Consider the following 21,919-nt stretch of genomic DNA (forward strand, 5'->3'; position numbering starts at 1 on the left):
GACAAACTCCAAGCATTGATTATGCAAGAATGGGCTGCCATCACTCAGGATGTGGCCCAGAAGTTAATTGACAGCATGCCAGGGCGGATTGCAGAGGTCTTGAAAAAGGGTCAACACTGCAAATATTGACTCTGCATTAACTTAATGTAATTGTCAATAAAAGCCTTTGACACTTATGAAATGCATGTAATTATACTTCAGTATTCCATAGTAACATCTGACAAAAATATCTAAAGACACTGAGGCAGCAGACTTTGAATATTAATGTGTCATTCTCAAACTTTTGGCCACGACTGTATAGTTTCCAGTTTACATGGAGGGCAGTTTGGTGTTCCTTGAGGGGGAATGTACACAACTGACAATAACTCTCTTGGTAGGTACAACGGACAGCATTTGATTGTAAGGAATTCTAGGTCGGGTGAGCAGATGGACTTGAATTCCTGTATGTTGTTATGATTACACCATGAGTCATCAAGCATACACCCCACCCTTCCTCTTCCCAGAGAGGTGTTTCTCTGTTGGAGAGATGCATGGAGAAGCCCGGTGGCTGAACCGATTCCAACAACATATCCCGAGAGCCCAGATTCCGTGAAACAGCGAATGTTACTTTTGAAGACAACTCTGGCTCGAATTTCATCTACCTTGTCAAGAGACTGGACATTGGCGAGTAGTATACTCGGGAGCGGTGGGCACGTCTATGGAGCCTGACCAGGAGGCCGCTCTGTCTGCCCCTTCTGTGGCTCCGTTGTTTTGGGTCGGCTCCTGGTAGTATTAGATCCATTGTCCTGGGTGGTGGCCCGAACAGAGGATCCGCTTCGGGAAAGTTAGCGGTGCTCCTATATCCTATAGTTTTTCCCAGGGTAACAATGTAAGAAACAGTGCATAGTTTCCTAAGAACTCGAAGCGACCATCTGTCGGCGTTATTCTTACTATCCAGTACAAAGAGTGGGGGAAACAAAAAAAACCTTAGTTGCCAAAGTTTCAGGCCGTCTTTTTTTCTGTCAGGCATCCTGGGCTAATCTGGTTGAAGCCAAATTCAGTATTTCTGACTTCAGTCTGGAAAGGCTCCTTGATGTAGGTATGAAGTGTCTAGTAAGAAAGCTCAGGTCCCTTCATTAATTGTTTTGCCCCCCACTCCCTCGAGTGCTGCCCTATACAACTTGAATTTTCTAATCCAAAGCACGATCGGTCTCAACCCCGCACCCAGAAAGGAAAAAAAGCTCGAACCAACAAACTCCTGTCCAAGACTAGTGTGTCACAGCGCTCTCTTGCTGGTCATGGCTAGAAGGGCCCAGGTTGTCAAATTAACGTTAAAATTCAACTTTTGCCGTTAATTTGACAAAAGCTGGATCCCTTCTAGCCATGACCCTGTGTACCACGTGAGTCACATCAGCCAGGCTAAATCTCTCTCAAAAAAAGTCTCACAACCCACACCAACATTTATAGCTTGAACTTGATCTGAAAAATGTTAGATTTATTCTGTTAGTGATGTGTAAATGACTTGCCTGTATGATTTACCCAACTTATTTATGCGTAGACATTCAATAAATAGTTTCTTCAAATTTTAACTGAAATGTAGTATGCCTATAAAACTGGAGGGACCTACCCGAATTAGTCCAATAGAAACGAATGTTGCAAAACAAAGTGTTTGGACTAATGATTACACCCCGGCATCTCTGCTTGGAGGGATGGCGTTTATTCATGCAACCATTACTTTCAAGAAAACACAATGAACTTTTTTGAAGAGGTTTATTTTATTGGTAACCTGGTAACATAAAGAAAGATGGTAAGGAAAAACATAAAACTGACCAAGTGCTGTAAACTACTGGAGATGACATCTCACTAGGGTGCGAGAGTGTATACAGAACCGATCTCTGGTTGCGTTTGTGTGTAACGTACGACCGGTCTCAGTTTGAGTGGATAGGGGCGGAGCGTGCCAGGAGCTCAGTGATGTAAGCGTTGTTATGGGCAACAAGCTCCTGCTTCATGGCTTTAAGCTCCGCCTTCACCTCCTGGTCAGTCATGGTGACTGCCGGCAGAGCTTTCGCCTTCTCCAGAAACGACTGGATCAATACCTCTCCCTCCTGGAAAGAGACAGTATTAGAAGGTTGGAGTAATTATAAGCCAAGTCATTCTACACCGAACAAATATATAAAAGCAACATGTAGTGTTGGTCCCATGTTTAATGAGCTGAAATAAAAGATTCCTGAAGTTTTCCATAAGCTTATTTCTCTCATTTTGTGCACAAATGTGTTTACATCCCTGTTAGTGAGCATTTCTCCTTTGCCAAGATAATCCATCCACCTGACAGGTGTGGCATATCAAGAAGCTGATTAAACAGCATGATTTTGTGCTGGGGACAAAAGGCCACAAATGTCTCAAGTTTTGATGGAGCGTGCAATTGGCATGCTGAGCTTTTGCCAGAGAATTGAATGTTAATTTCTCTACCATAAGCTACCTGCAATTTAATTTAAGAGAATTTGGCCTCAACCACTAACCACGCCAGCCCAGGACCTCTACATCCGGCTCCTTCACCTGTGGGATCGTCTGAGGGGGGTTGGGGGGGTTGTGCTGAGGAGTATTTCTATCTGAAATAAAGCCCTTTTGTGGGGAAAAACGACTATGGATTGGCTGGGCGTATGCCCTCCAAAGCTACACGCCTGCCCAGTCATGTGAAATCCATAGATTAGGACCTAATTGAAATAAATGAATTGACTGATTTCCTTATATGAACTGTAACTCAGTAAACTCTGAAATTGTTGCATTTATATTTTTGCTCAGTATAGTTCTACATGTCAAAAAGACAACACAGCCAAAACACTCGTCTTAGCATTGCAGTAGTTTACCCGTTTATCGCTGCGTCGTTTCTTGGCCTCTGGCCCCCCCTCCTCACTAGGCTCCTCCTGAAACTCCTCCAACTCTGCAGCCTTCTGCTTTGCCATGGCAACCACCGCCGGCGGGAAACAGGCCAACTCCGCCACATGGATCCCAAAACTCTGGTCACACACACCTAAACACACACATACTTTGTCAACCGCTGCTCTGAATTTGTTGTGACGTTTGTGTGTATATACTGGATACTACAGTGTAGTGTGTGTGTGTGTACCTGGTTTGACCCTGTAGAGCATGGTGAGTGTGTGTTGAGTGGTCAGAGCGGTGACGTGCAGGTTGCGGACGGTGGGGTGGTGTGTGGCCAACGCCGTAAGCTCGTGGAAGTGAGTGGCAAACAGACAGAAGCAGCCAATCTTAGAGGCGATGTGTTCACTGATGGCCCAGGCCAGACCAAAGCCATCGAATGTAGATGTTCCTCGACCCAACTCATCGATTATTATTAGAGAGTTCTTCGTGGCAGAGCTAGGGAGAGAAAATTGTGTAACAGTTGAGTCAATTAACAGGCAACTGCCAAAAATAATATACGAAAACAGGTGGTTGCTGAGTTAAGCAATTAACATCCCATCATGCTTAGTGTTCCTCCAATAGAGTTTCAAACACTTGTAGAATCTACACCAAGGTACAGTGAAGCTGTTCTAGCTCGTGGTGCCCCAAAGCCCTATTAATACACATTCATTATCAATGATGCACACAAAGCACTTTGATAGTGTAATCAGGGAGAGCAAAGGATTTGACTAAAAGAGCTGCAGAGATGGTGGCGTGTGGTTGTTCTCACCGGAGAATAGCTGCAGTCTCCAGCATCTCGGACATAAATGTAGACACGCCCTTGAGCTGGCTATCCCCCGCCCCCACACGGCACAGACAGCTGTCAATCATGCTTAGCTCCGCCTTCTCACAGGGGACAAAGCAGCCAATCTGAGCCATCAGAGAGATCACGCCCACCTGCCTGATGAAGGTAGACTTCCCGCCCATATTAGGACCTGTGGAGGTGAGGGTTAATGTATGTAAATCTGTACGTCAGAACGTAGCACACACAGTACAGAAGAGCATTGTGCATTTCTCGGGCTAAATGTATCAAGAAAAATGTACACGTTTCCATGGTGTGCTCCGTTTTTTATGGGTATGGACCCTTATACAGTCTATGGTATGGACACTAGTGTTGTCGTGATACCATAAGTTTGACTTCGATACCAGGTTAACTATTGGATTTTAAAGACCCCTTAAGATAAAAAAATGTATTTAAAAAAATGATTGGATGAAACATTGATTTTGGCATTACTGCCATTAGCCAATACAAACACAATGAATAACAGATTCACTCCATGGAACAGAGGTCAGTCCAAGAAAAAGTTTGTTCTGAAATATCTGTCCTATATCTTAGATAAATAAACAAATGGTTTCCTGATCTTTTCATTTACTTGTACTTATTTTAGGCACTAAACCTTCATTTTTTTTTTAAATCTGTTACCGGGAATCTTAAGACGAGTCTTGTTGGCATCCTAGAGCAAAACGGAGAACACCATCGTGTTCGCCAGAGTCATCTTTCAATAGAGTGGTCATAATAGTTTGTAGGCCAAACCGTTCAGACGCCACAGATGTTTTCGTTATGTCTCACGGTCTGACAAACACTGCTCTCTCTAGCTCTGCCACCTTTCAACACAGATGCGGAAGGGCAATATCGATGGACTGAGACGCAGCCATGCAAAAAAAAAAAAACAGATCATCTTAAACTGACAGGGATTTTTTAATGTTAATTTGATTTCCGATTGTAGGCCAAGGGTTAATTCATCAATTATCCAGTCGATTGACTTAATAACCAATCGAACTCCAAAACATAACGGTAATCAATTATTTGAATGGTACATCTCTTGATGAACTGGATAAATCAAGATGTAGCCTAGGTCTATTCCCAATACAGGCGAAGGCATATTATTGAGTTGGTTTTAGCTCATTTCATGGGGCTTCAGACGACAAATAGTCTCTTCCATTTAAGATGTATTTAATTGGCAACTGCCAGGAGAACTTATTTCGTTGTCCTGACCAACAACATTAGCATAGAAGCACCCTTATAAAAGTGTGTGGCGTCTCTAAGAAAGTAATGAGACGTGAGGAGAGGCAGTGGAATCCGACTTTGTGGGAACCAGAAGGAGAGGAAGATTAAGCAAAATGTGTTATTGTTGACATGGGAGACTAAGTGAATTAATAACATTTTTGGTGGCAATCAGCTTTGAAATCAGCATATTTTGCATTATGGTTTCACAAAAAGTACTAGGGTAGTGAATTCAGCTGTAAACTAGCAAAGAAAGTTAACCTACAATTAAAGCTGGAAGGCACCAGTATCTTCTTGCGTTGTGAAAGTGTTTCAGCTTGTGTGGACATTTAATTACTGTTCGCAAAACAGTTTCAACATTTCTACATGCCGTGTTGCATTATTCAAGTGTACCAACTTCTGTGCTGCAGGACTTGGGAGCCAACAATGCAGCCCAGACAGCTCTAGCAATTAATAAGTGTAGCGCGATCTTTCCTCTTCACGCTATAAAAAAGGGGCTGCGCTGATAGACTTGATCCTCTCAACGGAACGAAAATTATAGTACCGAACCGGAGATTGATGAATGGAACTTAGCCCTCGTTTCCAATATCCTCCGACTTGGTGTTCGGTCAAATCCCTAAAACGGGTGAATGAGCGGCTGCAGCCTCCTCTGAAATGCATCAAATAAAAGAACTGTGCACGTGCGTGTACCTGTGATGATATAGAAGCTCTGCTCTCCCTGTATGAAGGATATATCATTAGGTATGAAGGCTGTGTCTGCGTCCGACTCCAGACAGGGGTGTCTGGCCTGTTGGAGCTCCAGGCGCCTGCCGTCCGCAGCCAGGAGGCGTGGCCTGACGTAGGGAACGGGGGCGGAGACTGACGCCACAGAGAAGCTGACCACCGCATCCAGCTGGGCGAGGACGTCACTCAACGACTGCAGGGGGTCCACGTAGCCTGGGGACGTCCAAGGGTTTATTTCAGAACAAAGCAGACTCCGTTCCAACATGTATTTCTACATCAAACCTGATAGGAAGTTGATAGGAAGGAAGTGTGTGTGCTCTCACCCGCGGCGATGCTGATGATCTCCTTAACGATGGCGTTCTGAGCCTCCTCATACTCCTCTCTGTTCCTGGTGTAGTCTTCATTCAAAGAACTCAGCTTACTACACACACACACACAGAGAAAGTTAGCTCACCGCAGGGCAAATTGTTTGTGTGCGTGTGTGAGCGCGCCAGACCTGTTGGTGAACCGGACTCCATTCTTCTGGACGTCCAGCGTTGTGAACGTTTTGTTGTTCCTCAGACTCTTCTCCTCTTTACAGGTCACCCTCAGGTAATACCCCAACACACTGTTACACTCCAACTTCACTGTCTTACCAGCATCCAGACCTAAACACACACACACACACACACAATTAAATACACTGGTGTGTTCTATTCTGTGTGTGTGTGTGTGTTCTGTCTGTCTGTGTGGTGTACCCAGTTCCCGTGCTGCGCTGTTCAGTACACTCTGCATGCTGTTCTCCAGTGTGTCCATCTTCTCCCTCAGCTCAGAGAGCACCGGGTCAAACGACGCCTTCACCAGGAACTCATGGTGCTCCACCTACAAAAACACACACGGTTCACATCTAGTGTATTCTACCACGGAGCACACACACCCACCCTACCTGGTTCATATCCAGTGTAGTTTCTATCATCTCCTGGTACTTGATGAAGTCAGCCTGCAGGTCTCTGAGAGGAGAGATGAACACTGCCTCCAACAGCATCTGGTGACTTCCTACAACACAGGATGGTGCTAGGGAGTTAGTGTGCGCACGCGCATCTTAGTATGTGTGTGTGTGTACGCGTGCGCATCTTAGTATATGTGTGTACGCGTGCGCATCTTAGTATATGTGTGTACGCGTGCGCATGTGTACGCGTGCGTACCTTGGTGTTTCTCCAGAGCCAACAGAAGTGCAGGGATCTGGCCCACGGCCTGGTAACCGCGGTAACAGTCCTGCAGTGTTGCCGAGAGCCGGTGAAACTTTTTGGACAAGCGGTGGAGATCTGGGAACCGCCGCAACAGATCGTCCTGAAGAGTCTGTCTGGCCTCACCGTCATTCACGAGACACTCTACCAGGTCCAGTCTACACACACACACAAAGACAGTGAGAATTCACAGGTAGTGTCTGCATTACTAGGAAAGACCAGAAGGTGGCAGCAGAACAGAGGGCTACAGGAAACACTGCTAATACTTCTGGGAGCGCCTTGGAGCAGAAGTCAGAAGTCAATGGGAGAAGTGACATTTTTTTTCTCTATAATCTAAAAAAGGCACAACCCACAGTCGAGCCAATAGCTAGGTTTCCATTAACTTGTCCAGTGATTTTTTTGTTGGCATTTAGAAAGTAGATACGACAATTGTCTGCCATGGTGCGTTTCTACTGAACTGTTGTGTAAAAAAAAAGGTTAAAAATCTAGAATGTTGAATAAAATTCAAGTGGTTAAAGTGTTTCCATTTCGGCAAATTGAGCATTAATAAAGTAGTGAGACGCTGTATGCCCTGCCCACCCATCGCAAAAGCCAGCATGGATACAATGCAAGAACAGCCTAATATTCTAATAATTATGGCATACCTTGCACTCATGAAGGCCAAGAGGAAAAAATAAATAAAAAATAAATAAAAAAAAATCGAACAATTTGACGGTGAAACTTTGAATTGCAATATAAAGCAATTCAAGCATTCTTCAAAGTCAAGACCATCCTTGTCTTGCAAAGATATATTTTTTATAGTTGAATGACTGGATTTTGCAAGCAGTAGGCATTTGGAATTAAATGTGGAGCTTTATAGTTACAGTTGAAGTCGGAAGTTTACATACACCTTAGCCAAATACATTTAACCTCAGTTTCACAATTCCTGACATTTAATCCTAATAAAAATTCCCTGTCTTAGGTCAGTTAGGATCAACACTTTAAGAATGTGAAATGTCAGAATAATAGTAGAGTGATTTATTTCAGCTTTTCTTTCATCACATTCCCAGTGGGTCAGAAGTTCACATACACTCATTTGGTAGCATTGCCTTTAAATTGTTAAGCTTGGGTCAAACATTTTGGGTAGCCTTCCACAATAAGTTGGGTGAATTTTGGCCCATTCCTCCTGACAGAGCTGGTGTAACGGAGTCAGGTTTGTAGGCCTACTTGCTCGCACACGCTTTTTCAGTTCTGCCCACAAAATATTCAATAGGATTGAGGTCAGGGCTTTGATGGCCACTCCAATACCATGACTTTGTTGTCCTTAAGCCATTTTGCCACAACTTTGGAAGTCTGCTTGGGGTTTTGTCCATTTGGAAGACCCATTTGCGACCAAGCTTTAACTTCCTGACTGATGTCTTGAGATGTTGCTCCAATATAGCCACATAATTTTCCTTGCTCATGATGCCATCTATTTTGTGAAGTGCACCTGTCCCTCCTGCAGCAAAGCACCCCCACAACATGATGCTGCCACCCCCGTGCTTCACGGTTGGGATGGTGTTCTTCGGCTTGCAAGCCTCCCCTTTTTTCCTCCAAACATAACGATGGTCATTATGTTCAAAAACAGTTTTATTTCTGTTTCATCAGACCAGAGGACATTTCTCCAAAAAGTACGAACTTTGTCCCCATGTGCAGTTGCAAATGGTAGTCTGGCTTTTTTATGGCGGTTTTGGAGCAGTGGCTTCTTCCGTGCTGAGCGGCCTTCCAGGTTATGTCGATATAGGACTCATTTTACTGTGGATATAGGTACTTTTGTACCTGTTTCCTCCAGCATCTTCACAAGGTCCTTTGCCGTTGTTCTGGGATTGATTTGCACTTTTCGCACCAAAGTACGTTCATCTCTAGGAGACAGAACGCGTCTCCTTGCTGAGCGGTATGATGGCTGCGTGGTCCCATGGTGTTTATATTTGCGTACTATTGTTTGTACAGATGAACATGGTACCTCCAGGTGTGAGGAAATTGCTCCCAAGGATGAACAAGACTTGTGGACGTCTCCAATTTTTTTTCTGAGGTCTTGGCTGATTTCTTTAGATTTTTCCATGATGTCAAGCAAAGAGGCACTGAGTTTGAAGGTAGGCCTTGAAATACATTCACAGGTACACCTCCAATTGACTCAAATTATGTCAATTAGCCTATCAGAAGCTTCTAAAGCCATAATATAATTTTCTGGAATTTTCCAAGCTGTTTGAAGGCACAGTCAACTTAGTGTATGTAAACTTCTGACTCACTGGAATTGTGATACAATGAATGGTAAGTGAAATAATCTGTCTGTAAACAATTGTTGGAAAAATGACTTGTGTCATGCACACAGTAGGTGTCCTAACCAACTTGCCAAAACTATAGTTTCTTAACAAGAAATGTGTGGAGTGGTTGAAAAATGAGTTTTAATGACTCCAACCTGTGTGTGTAAACTTCCGACTTCAACTGTACGTGGTAACAATTTGTAAGGTACGCAGGGCACGTGATTTGTCAATCATCATTAGTCACAATAAAGAAAGTTGGACAGTAGATGAATCCACCGGTCGAACGGATAAAAATGTATTCTAGCTTCAGAAAATGTAACCTACATCTGTGGCTACCATTACAATTGACAATGATATTTTGTGACATTGCTTTTCTTGAATAAAACGTGTCAATGTACTAATGTTGATGACGTCCACTCACAGCAGTGAGACATGACTTGTTTTGAAGATGTCATATTGAAGGCCATGTTAGCAAAAGAGGTCCAAGATAGCATATTCAAATCCTGCAGTTAACTTGATTTTCCTGTGTTTTATATATTCCACACTATGAGGTTGGAAGAACACTGTGAAATGGTGAAAATGCCCTTTTAGTGTAAGAGCTGTTTGAAGAGAGAGCCTGAAATGTCAGCCTGTTCAGGTGAGATGGAGTATTGACCCGCCTGGTGACATTAGTTAATAGATCAATTATGCTGCTTTCAAAACAACTGGGCACTCGGAACTCTCCGACTTCGGTGCTTTCAAGACAACTTGAAACTCAAAACAATTAACTTTGAAAAAAATCACTTGGAACGGACATCCAACTCGGAAATTCACGCATCTTTCTAGAGCTCCGACTTTGCGACCTGAAGGTCACTGACATAATTTGACATAGCCCCCACCCCTGCATTGGTCCTTAAAATAAAGATGAACCCATTTTGAATGTTATATCATATGTGAATCTCAGAGGTGTTCTATTGATTGGCTGGGTCATTTCATGTGAATCAGAGATATTCACCATTCAAGCAGGCAGTAATAGTTGGTGTGACACATTTTTTATCATGTGATTAGTCATTACTACAACCTTGTGAAATTGACAAAATGGACACTTCCATTTGTCAAAAACAACTTCATATCGAAGGAGTGCCTTTTATTTGATGGCCTGCACAACACAACCGTTAGACCTGATGACACATTCCTGCGCATGAGCTTAGCGAGCTGAAGTCGCCATGACGCTACCTACAAACCTGATCAGGGATTTCTATTGTAGAAGCAGTTTCTGGAGTTTTTCATGGATATTCTCTTTGGTAGAGTACTGAGATGAGCGAAAGAGAGAGAGGGTTGAAGAGAGTTTGGACCTCACCTCTCCTCAATCCTGTTCTTGTCCATGAGTGGCTGTTTGATCCACTGGTTGACCAATCGCTGGCCCTGAGGGGTGCGGCACTTATTCAGTAGCCCGGCCAATGAGTGGGCTCCACTGGTGTCATCGGGGGAACCCTGGGGAGAACGAGCCTATCAGGACAGACTCGGACTGCTTGGAATAAAGACAAATACCAGGAGCACAATGTTTGGGGTTACCCACACACTGAACTGCAACGTTTACTCACTAAGTCGATTAAATAGTATGTAGTAACCATGGCTCGAGACTAACTTTTTCCCTCACCGTCCCGGTCCCAAAGCGCAATTTCAACTGTCCGAAACTGAACTTGAAACATCCCAAAATTAATATATATATATATATATATATTGATATGCCAACATGGGTCTATGTTCTTTGCTGTGCTTTTAAAGTAATTGGTGTATTTCTGAGACAGATACAGACAGTCTATTACATAAACTTAATTTGTTAAGAAAAATACAACTTTTTGCATCTTAACAAAAACATACATTACATTAATAATTATAAGATACTCATTGAACATGCATACCTAAGAGAGAACAATGTTATTGTGAACTGGTTACTGAAGGCAATTCATTTAGAGACATTACATTCCACCACCAGCTGCCCCTTTAAAACATAACAATATACCATAAAGAACAGGTGTGTGTGTTCCCCAGCCTTCAATTTCTCTGCTTCACCCTCTTTCAGTCACTGAAGAATGGTCGCCTTGACCCTTTTTGAGCACCACCGCTTGCTAACGGCCAGGGATTAAAATGTACTTTTGGTAGACCAGCCACCGTGGCAGGTAGCCTAGTGGTTAGAGCGTTGGACTAGCAACCGAAAGGTTGCAAGATCGAATCCCCGAGCAGACAATGTAAAAATCTGTTTTTCTGCCTCTGAACAAGGCAGTTAACCCACTGTTCCTAGGTCGTCATTGTAAAATAAGAATGTGTTCGTAACTGACTTGCCTAGTTAAATAAAGGTCAAATCCAGAAATCCAGCATTTCTTCTTCTACTGTCCAAAGGCAGTAAGGCACAATCCCATTGTTGCATCTTCAGATATTCCCTCCAAGTTTCTACTATTAGGCTGTATATCCATCTCTGTCACATTATTTTAAAAAACGTACGCATCAGGTGCGCGTTTGAGAACGGTGTTCTCCCGTAATAGCATTTTGGAACATTGACCCATATGGCCCGCGCTTGTAATGTACATTTTTCATAGTTGATCAACTTAAGCTAAATGTTACCTGAAATGTACCTGAAAGAGGTTGAGGGCCTGTACAGCAGCGTTGTCCAGCCTCATGTACTGGCTCAGGTCAAGGGTCGTCAAGCTGAAGGAGCTGAAGTTTGATTGGTCAGACAGCAACTCCAGGTAACGAACCACTGCTGCCAGGCATGACATGGCTACCTGGAACACACAGACATGTCATTTTACTACTAACGGAGTGGGTTGTGTTTGGAAACAGTCATATTATCCCATGTGCGGCATTGTTATATAAAGAGCTTTACTAATGGCAATAGACGCTGGCACAACAAGCTGCTGCAACCCAGACCGACACACAGCGGTAACAACAATTGTTTATTAAGACTCATCCAATACGAGTAGGTTTGTGTGTGTTACCTGTTTGTCTAGTTCAGGCAGAACGTTGCAGGCGTTGGCCTCCCCTTTCCTGGTCCGTAGCAGTCGGTTGAGGTCCTGGGTCATGTCTTTACTACTGAACTCTGTTCTCTTTCTGTCTGACAGCAACACACCGCCACGCTGCACCACCTACACACGTTATATACAGTGCCATCAGAAAGTATTCAGACCCCTTGACTTTTTCCACATTTTGTTAGGTTACAGCCATCTCCTCTACAATGGCGCCAGAGGAGATGGCTGTCGTTTCACGGTCTCCTAGCCAATTGTGCTCGTGTGTTTGCGCGTAATTTATACTTAAAAAAAAAAAATAGATCATGTTTCTGCCACCGTCTCTTATGACCAAAAAGAGCTCCTAGATATCAGGCCAGCGATTATTCACCTCGTACTGGATGCTTTTTTTTCCCTTAACCTGTTGGGTCTAGGGGGCAGCATTTGCACGTCTGGATAAAAAAAATGTACCCGATTTAATCTGGTTACTAATCCTACCCAGTAACTAGAATATGCATATACTTATTATATATGGATAGAAAACACTCTAAAGTTTCCAAAACTGTTTGAATGGTGTCTGAGTATAACAGAACTCATTTGGCAGGCAAAACCCTGAGACATTTTCTGACAGGAAGTGGATACCTGATGTGTTGTATTGACTTTAAACCTATCCCATTGAAAAACACAGGGGTTTAGGAATATTTTGGCACTTCCTATTGCTTCCACTAGATGTCACCAGCCTTTACAAAGTGTTTTGAGTCTTCTGGAGGGAGATCTGACCGAACAAGAGCCATGGAACGTTGATGTCCCATTAGACACCTGGCACGCTAGTTCATGTTGGGTACCCTCGTTCCAATACGTTATAAAAGAGTATGCATTCGTCCACCTTGAATATTATTCATGTTCTGGTTAAAAAAGGCCCTAATGATTTATGCTATACAACGTTTGACATGTTTGAACGAACGGAAATATATTTTTTCCCCTCGTTCATGACGAGAAGTCCGGCTGGCTTACATCATGTGCTAACGAGACGGAGATTTTTGGACATAAATGATGAGCTTTTTTGAACAAAACTACATTCGTTATGGACCTGTGATACCTGGAAGTGACATCTGATGAAGAGAATCAAAGGTAATGGATTATTTACATAGTATTTTCGATTTTAGATCTCCCCAACATGACGTCTAGTCTGTATCGCAACGCCGTATTTTTCTGGGCGCAGTGCTCAGATTATTGCAAAGTGTGATTTCCCAGTAAGGTTATTTTTAAATCTGGCAAGTTGATTGCGTTCAAGAGATGTAAATCTATAATTCTTTAAATGACAATATAATATTTTACCAATGTTTTCTAATTTTAATTATTTAATTTGTTACGCTGACTTGACTGCCGGTTATTGGAGGGAAACGATTTCCTCAACATCAATGCCATAGTAAAACGCTGTTTTTGGATATAAATATGAACTTGATAGAACTAAAAATGCATGCATTGTCTAACATAATGTCCTAGGAGTGTCATCTGATGGAGATTGTAAAAGGTTAGTGCATCATTTTAGCTGGTTTTATGGTTTTGGTGACCGTCTTTGACTTGACAAAACATTACACACAACTCTTGTAAATGTACTGTCCTAACATACTCTAAATTTATGCTTTCGCCGTAAAACCTTTTTGAAATCGTAAAACGTGGTTAGATTAAGGAGATGTTTATCTTTCAAATGGTGTAAAATAGTTGTATATTTGAAAAATTTGAATTTTGACATTTATTTGGATTCAAATTTGCCGCTCTTGAAATGCACCTGCTGTTGATGGAGTGCACCACGGGTGGCACGCTAGCGTCCCACCTAGCCCCAAGAGGTTAAGAGTCTGAGGCAAAGGATTAACTTCAGACAAAGGCCCTCCTCCCAGTCATTCGCAGAAAGAGATATCAGACATAGGTCGGGGGTGCCTTGTAAGGCTCAACGGCGAGTGGGTAATCTGTCTTCACCATCCGTCCTATTAGCCAACGTACAATCATTGGATAACAAAATAAACCAACTACGATCACGTATATCCCATCAACGGGACATTAAAAACTGTAATATCTTATGTTTCACTGAGTCGTGACTGAACGACGACATGGATAACATACAGCTGGCTGGGTTAGCGCTGCATCGGCAAGATAGAACAGCTGCCTCCGGTAAAACAAGGGGTGGCGGTCTGTGAATATTTGTAAACAACAACTGGTGCACGAAATCTAATATTAAGGAAGTCTCGAGGTTATGCTCGCCTGAGGTAGAGTATCTCATGATAAGCTGTAGACCACACTATTAACCAAGAGAGTTTATCTATATTTTTCGTAGCTGTCTATTCACCACCACAAACCGATGCTGGCACTAAGACCTCACTCAACGAGCTGTATAAGGCCAGAAGCAAAAAGGAAAATGCTCATCAGAGGCGGCACTCCTAGTGTCCGGGGACTTTAATGCAGGCATACGTAAACCAGTTTTCCCTCATTTCTACCAGCATGTTAAATGTGCAACCAGATGGGGGGGGGGACTCTAGACCACCTTTACTCCACACACAGAGGCGCGTACAAAGCTCTCCCTGTTCCAGACGACAATGTGAGTAAGACCTTTAAACAGGTCAACACTCACAATGCTGCAGGGCCAGACGGATTACCGGGACGTGTACTCCGAGCATGAGCTGACTAACTGGCAAGTGTGTTCACTGACATTTTCAACCTGTCCCTGACAGTCTGTAATACCAACATGTTTCAAGCAGACCACCATAGTCCCTGAGCCCAAGAACATTAAGGTAACCTGCCTAAATGACTACCAACCCATAGCACTCACGTCTATAGCCATAAAGTGCTTTGAAAAGCTGGTCATGGCTCACATCAACACCAAGAAACCCTAGACCCACTCCAATTTGCATACCGCTCCAACAAATTATGCAGTCTCTATTGCACTCTACACTGCCCTTTCCCACCTGGACAAAAGGAACACCTATGTGAGAATGCTATTCTTTTGACTACAGCTCAGCATTCAACACCATAGTGCCCTTGAAACGCATCACTAAGCTAAGGACCCTGGGACTAAACACCTCCCTCTGCAACTGGATCCTGGACTTCCTGATGAGCTGCCCCCAGGTGGTAAGGGTAGGTAACAACATACGCCACACTGAACCTTAACACAGGGGCCCCTCAGGGGTGCGTGCTCAGTCCCCTCCTGTACTCCTTGTTCACTCATGACTGTATGGCCAGGCACAACTCCAACACCATCATTAAGTTAACCGACGACACAACAGTGGTAGGCCTGATCACCGACAAAGATGAGGCAGCCTATAGGGAGGTCAGAGACCTGGCCGTGTGGTGTCAGGACAATAACCTCTCCCTCAACGTGATCAAGACAAAGAAGATGATTGTAGACTACAGGAAAAGGAGGACCGAGCACACCCCCATTCTCCTAGACAGGGCTGTAGTGGAGCAGGTCGAGAGCTTCAAGTTCCTTGGTGTCCACATCAACAACCTATCATGGTCCAAACACACCAAGACAGTCATGAAGATGGCACGACAAAGCCTATGCCCCCTCAGGAGACTGAAAAGATTTGGCATGGGTCCCCAGATCTTTATCCTGAGTGGTTGCCTCCTACCGCAAGGGACTACAGAGGGTAGTGCTTACATCACAGGGGCCAAGCTTCCTGCCATCCAGGACCTCTATACCAGGCGGAGTCAGAGGAAGGCCCTAAAAACTGTCAAAGACTCCTGCCACCCTAGTCAAAGACTACTCTCTGCTACAGCATGGCAAGCGGTACCAGAGCACCAAGTCTAGGTCCAAAAGGCATCTCAACAGCTTCTACCCCAAAGCCATAAGACTCCTGAACAGCTAATCCAATGGCTACCCAGACTATTTGCATTGTCCCCCCCTCTTTTACACTGCTGCTACTCTGTTTATTATCTTTGCACAGTTACTTTAACTCTACCTACATGCACATTTTACCTCAATTCCTCGACTAACCTGTGCCCCCGCACATTCAATCTGTACCGGGAACCCTGTATATAGCCTCGCTACTTATTTTACATTATTTAAAAATGTACATTTTTTACTCATCTATTTTTCATTACATTTTTCTTAAAATTGGTTAAGGGCTTGTAACTAAGCATTTCTCTGTAAGGTACACCTGTTGTATTCGGCGCATGTGACAAATAACACTTGATTTGTAATCGTTTTCCCCATAATGACATAGCAAAAACTGGTTTAGAAACATTTGCTAATTTAGTAAAAATAAACTGAAATATCACGTTTACATAAGTATTCAGACCCTTCACTCAGCACTTTGTTGAAGCACCTTTGGCAGCGATTACAGCCTCAAGTCTTCTTGGGTATGACGCTACAAGCATGGCACACCTGTATTTGGGGAGTCTCCCATTCTTCTCTGCAGATCTTCTCAAGCTCTGTCAGGTTGGATGGGGAGCGTTGCAGCACAGCTATTTTCAGGTCTCTCCAGAGATGTTCGATCGGGTTCAAGTCCGGGCTCTGGCTGGGCCACTCAGGACATTCAGAGACTTGTCCCAAAGCCACTCCTGCGTCGTCTAGGCTGTGTGCTTCGGGTCGTTGTCCTGTTGGAAGGTGAACCGCCCCAGTCTGAGGTCCTGAACATGTTATCATTAAGTATCTCTGTACTTTGCTCCGTTCATCTTTGCCTCAATCCTTACTAGTCTTCCAGTCCCTGCCGCTGACAAACATCCCCACAGCATGATGCTGCCACCACCATGCTTCACGGTAGGGATTGTGCCAGGTTTCCTCCAGATGTGACACATGGCATTCAGGCCAAAGAGTTCAATCTTGGTTTCATCAGACCAGAGAATCTTGTTTCTCATGGTCAGAGTCCTTTAGGTGCCTTTTGGCAAACTCCAAGCGGGCTGTCATGTGCCTTTTACTGAGGAGTGTCTTCCATCTGGCCACTCTACCATAAAGGCCTGATTGGTGGAGTGCTGCAGAGATGTCCTTCTGGAAGGTTCTCCCATCTCCACAGAGGAACTCTGGAGCTCTGTCAGAGTGACCATCGGGTTCTTGGTAACCTCCCTGACCAAGGCCCTTCTCCCCCGATTGCTCAGTTTGGCCGGGCAGCCAGCTCTACGATGAGTCTTGGTGGTTCCAAACTTCTTCCATTTAAGAATGATGAGGCCACTGTGTTCTTGGGGACCTTCAATGCTGCAGAAATGTTTTGGTACCCTTCCCCAGATCTGTGCCTCGACACAATCCTGTCTCGGAGCTCCACGGACAATTCCTTTTACCTTATAGCTTGGTTTTTGCTAAGACATGCAATGTGGGACCTTATATAAACAGGTGTGCCTATCCAAATCATGTCCAATCAATTGAATTTACCACAGGTGGATTCCAATCAAGTTGTAGAAACATCTCAGGGATGATCAATGGAAACAGGATGCACCTGTGCTCAATTTCAAGTCTAATAGCAAAAGGTCTGAATACTTATGTAAATAAGGTACACAAAAATGTAAAATAAACTTTTCGCTTTCTGATTATGGGGTAGTGTGTGTAGATTTAAGTTTTTTTTTGTTATCCATTTTTGAAGGCTGTAACATAAAATGTGGAAAAAGTCAATTTCATCTCAATACTTTCCAAAGGAAGGAAGGAAGGACGGACACACACACACACACACACACGGTATATACAGTTCCAGTCAAGTTTGGACACCTACTCATTCCAGGATTTTTCTTTCTTTATATTATTTTCCACATTGTAGAATAAATAGTGATTACATCAAAACTATGAAATAACACGTGAAATAATGTAGTAACCAAAAAAAGTGTTACAATTCTTCAAAGTACCCACCCTGTGCCTTGATGACAGCATGGACACTCTTAGCATTCTCTCAACCAGCTTCATGTGGTAGTGACCTGGAATGCATTTCAATTAACAGGTGTGCCTTGTTAAAAGTTAATTTGTGGGATTTCTTTCCTTCTTAATGCGTTTGAGTCTCAGTTGTGTTGAGACAAGGTCCCTAAGCCCTATTTGGTGAAATACCAAGTCCATATTATGGCAAGAACAGCTCAAAACAGCAAAGAGAAATAACAATTCATTACTTTAAGACATGAAGGTCAGTCAATGTGGAAAATTCAAGAACTTTTAAAGTTTCTTCAAGTGCAGTCGCAAAAACCATCAAGCGCAATGATGAAACTGGCTCTCATGTTACCTCTGCTGCAGAGGATAAGTTCATTAGAGTTAACTTCACCTCAGATTGCAGCGCAAACAAATGCTTCACAGAGTTCAAGTAACAGACACATCACAAGATCAACTGTTTAGAGGGGACAGCGTGAATCAGGCCTTCATGGGCAAATTGTTGCAAAGAAACCACTACTAAAGGACACCAATAAAAAGAAGGACTTGCTAGGGCAAAGAAACACGAACAATGGACATTAGACCGGTGGAAATCTGTCCTTTGGTCTGATGAGTCCAAATTTGAGATTTTGGTTCCAATCTCTGTGTCTTTGTGAGACGCAAAGTAGGTTAACGGATGATCTCCGCATGTGTGGTTCCCACCGTGAAGCATGGAGGTGGTGTGATGGTGCTTTGCTTGTGACACTGTCATTTATTTAGAATTCAAGGCACACTTAACCAGCATGGCTACCAGAGCATTCTGCTGCAATATGCCATCCCATCTGGTTTGCACTTAGAGGGACTATCATTTGTTTTTCAACAGGACAATAACCCAAAACACACCTCCAGGCTGTGTAAGGGCTATTTGACCAAGGAGAGTGATGGAGTGCTGCATCAGATAACCTGGCCTACACAATCACCCATCAAAGAGTGTGCAAAGTTGTCATCAAGGCAAAGGGTGACTACTTTGAAATAACTAAAATATAAAATAGATTGATTTGCTTAACACTTTTTTGGTTACTACATGAGTCCATGTGTGTTATTTCATAGTTTATGTCTTCACTATTATTCTACAATGTAGAAAATAGTAAAAATAAAAACCCTTGAATGAGTAGGTGTGTCCAAACTTTTGACTGGTACTGTATATAGACTCACACGCACAGACATACATACACACACACACTCACTCACTCCCTTTCTCACCTCACCTCACACAGTCACTCCCTTTCTCAGACTTCATTCACCTCCCACAAAATACATTTTCTCTCTGTTGCATAGACACACGCACACCTACCTGTCGTATTTTATCAGTGTTGTCACCCTGTGGTAGCAGACATTCTTTAGGGCTCAGCTGCACAAGTAGAGCCTCCAGGTTACAGAAAGTCTCTCCATCAAGGAACTCACACACTCCCATGGTCCTTAGGGACGCGTCCACATAGCCCACGCCCACCACGCGCTGTCCGTCACCCCCGACAGCCAACCGTACGGCCACAACCCCCGCTGAGCCAGCCCCTCTTCCCTCAGCCCCGCCAAATAGAACCTCCTCAAACTGGCTGAGATTCCCTGGAGACGCCTGGAGAGAGAAGTAGTGAAAGAGAGGACTATTACAACACTTAGAAATGTAATCTTCAGATTGTGTCTATGGCTGTGTTTGTACCTTGTACTCCAGTTGCCAGCTGTGATCCTTGGTTTTGCTTTGGTTCCTGTAGACTTCCACTCTGTATTGTTTCACCAGCAGCAGGTCTCTGACCAGAGCCTCAAAGTTTGTCTTGCTGAGAACCACACTCTCCAGCTTGCGGCTACCTACGCACACACAATAAATATGGGTCATTAAATGAATGATCATGCACTGCTATGAAGTTAGCAGCAGCACAAAACAAACTCAACATTAACTATTTTAGACAGCTAGCTAGATGGGGAACAATGTCCTGCTTGCCACAGTAAGGAGGGAAGTCGTTAAATAGTGTAGCTAGCCAGAATACAGTCAGGATTACAGCTAAAGCACATATAGAATAATGAGACAGATATTTCACTGGATGTATAAATGTGAAGCATCTGCTTGGCGTTTCCACTCACTACCAAATATGGTAGTGAGAGGAAGCCCACTGGCTGGCAGTGGGAGAAGATGGAACGAGATATTTTGGGCCGACATTCTTCAAACTCTCTCAACGATTAAACATTTGATCTCAATACAGTTCCGGTCCCAAAACTACAATCTGTTATGAACAGAGTGGACTAAGGTTTGTAGACTTCACCCTTAGCAACAAAAAAAAAATGTCAACGCGTTGTTTAGGAGTGCAATGGCGAATTGAGTTACTGCAGACTCGCAGTTCACAGAGTAGGCGTTCCCTAACGACAATAAGCAGATGATCATATTACGCGCTAACAGGATCGCGCTAGTTCGCCCACCCGTGGCTCATTTGTTCCCATTGGAAACGACATGCGCTGGTCCATCTTGGTTTAGTTATTTAAACGTTGGGCTGAAGCACATTGAGTGATTTTCACCGAAACGTACTACTGCGGCAATAACGTCAGACGTTACATGAACAATATATATATATTTTTTAAAGCTTCCCAACAGTTACATCAGGCGTGTTCCTTGACAAATACTTTGATAAACGAGGCCCCTGCTGTGTAAATTCTCATAACCTACTACGAAAAACTATTCCGGTCGTAACAGTATCAAAGTGGCGTGATTTATGTTCTCAAACTGGGATTTAGCTAGCGTCTAAACTAGTAAGCTAACCATAGGCCACGCAAATAATGCAGTAGTTTAGCATCTAGCTATCAGGATTAGCTAATATAAAGTAGAAAACCATGCAGATGGCTAGCTTTGTGAGCTAAATAAGTGTAGCTACCTGAGCCCAGGGTCTTGATGACTCCGTTGGTCTTGAAAACCTCCTTGGCGGCGAACAGCGCGTCGGTCCCATGCACCGTGTAGTAGTCACCCCGGTCGAAGACCCTGAAGGTGGTGTCTGGCTTCTCCGGCATGGAAAAGTAGTAGGTAAGGAAGCCATGTTCGGCAGCAGCGTCCATGGACAAGCTCTGTTTCGGTTGCACCGCCATGCTGGAATCTCCCGCCACGGACTGGAGAAACAGGAAGTTACGTCAGGGCACAGAACTATGAGACAGATATTTCACCGGATGTATAAATGTAAAGCATCCGGTTGGCGTTTCAACTCAGTACCAAATATGTTGGTGAGAGGAAGCCCAGGCAGTGTGAAAAGATGGTTCAAAATATATTTTGGCCGACATTCTGTTAATTGTATTTTTTAAATGATTTAACCTTTAACTAGGCAAGTCAGTTAAGAACAAATTCTTATTTACAATGACCCTAACCCGGACGACGCTGGGCCAATTGTGCACTGCTCTATGGGACTCCCAATCACGGCCGGTTGTGATACAGCCTGGAATCTAACCAGAGATAACACCCTTGATAGGCGCCCTGCTTCGAAGATCCACACACAACAAATTCCAATCTCACAACTTGAAACAAAATAAACCCACTTCTCTTTACTCTCATCGACGCCACCTCATCCACAATTTTAATATAGACTTCAAACGGATCTCCCAGGTATCATCATCGATTCAAAACTCTTATTCCAACCAAAAACGACTAGTTTCCACTACCATTTTACTTCTCTTATTTCCTTTTGCATTCGCCACAGTAATACAATTCTTCTCATCTCCACTCGACATGCCATCTGATTCAAACAAAACATCCGCTTCCGCCATTTTCCCTGGCCCCCGAGTTGGCAACTTTAGTGCCAAAGTGTCTTAAAAAGATTAAATGTGGGCCTCCCGAGTGGCGCAGCGCTTTAAGGCACTGCATCGTGGTCTAAGGCACTGCAGTGCTAGAGGCATCACTACAGACCCGGGTTCGATCA

At 43.7% G+C, this 21,919-nt stretch overlaps 1 protein-coding gene across 1 annotated transcript; it reads right to left on the minus strand.

Annotated features, from left to right (window-relative positions):
* Positions 1-1,726: 1,726 nt before the first annotated feature.
* Positions 1,727-21,154, minus strand: msh2 (mutS homolog 2 (E. coli)). The gene is made up of 16 exons (XM_014179358.2): positions 20,891-21,154; positions 19,690-19,835; positions 19,327-19,605; positions 12,152-12,298; positions 11,789-11,938; positions 10,513-10,646; positions 6,850-7,049; positions 6,591-6,700; positions 6,403-6,526; positions 6,162-6,312; positions 5,989-6,086; positions 5,633-5,878; positions 3,668-3,872; positions 3,107-3,354; positions 2,847-3,010; positions 1,727-2,084 (listed from the first exon to the last, which is right to left on the minus strand). The coding sequence occupies exons 1-16, from the start codon at positions 21,096-21,098 to the stop codon at positions 1,908-1,910; spliced, it is 2,787 nt and encodes a 928-aa protein (XP_014034833.1). The 5' UTR covers positions 21,099-21,154; the 3' UTR covers positions 1,727-1,907.
* Positions 21,155-21,919: the final 765 nt, after the last annotated feature.

This window comes from Salmo salar, chromosome ssa28 (assembly GCF_905237065.1).
Source record: "Salmo salar chromosome ssa28, Ssal_v3.1, whole genome shotgun sequence".
Taxonomy (NCBI): Eukaryota; Metazoa; Chordata; class Actinopteri; order Salmoniformes; family Salmonidae; genus Salmo; species Salmo salar.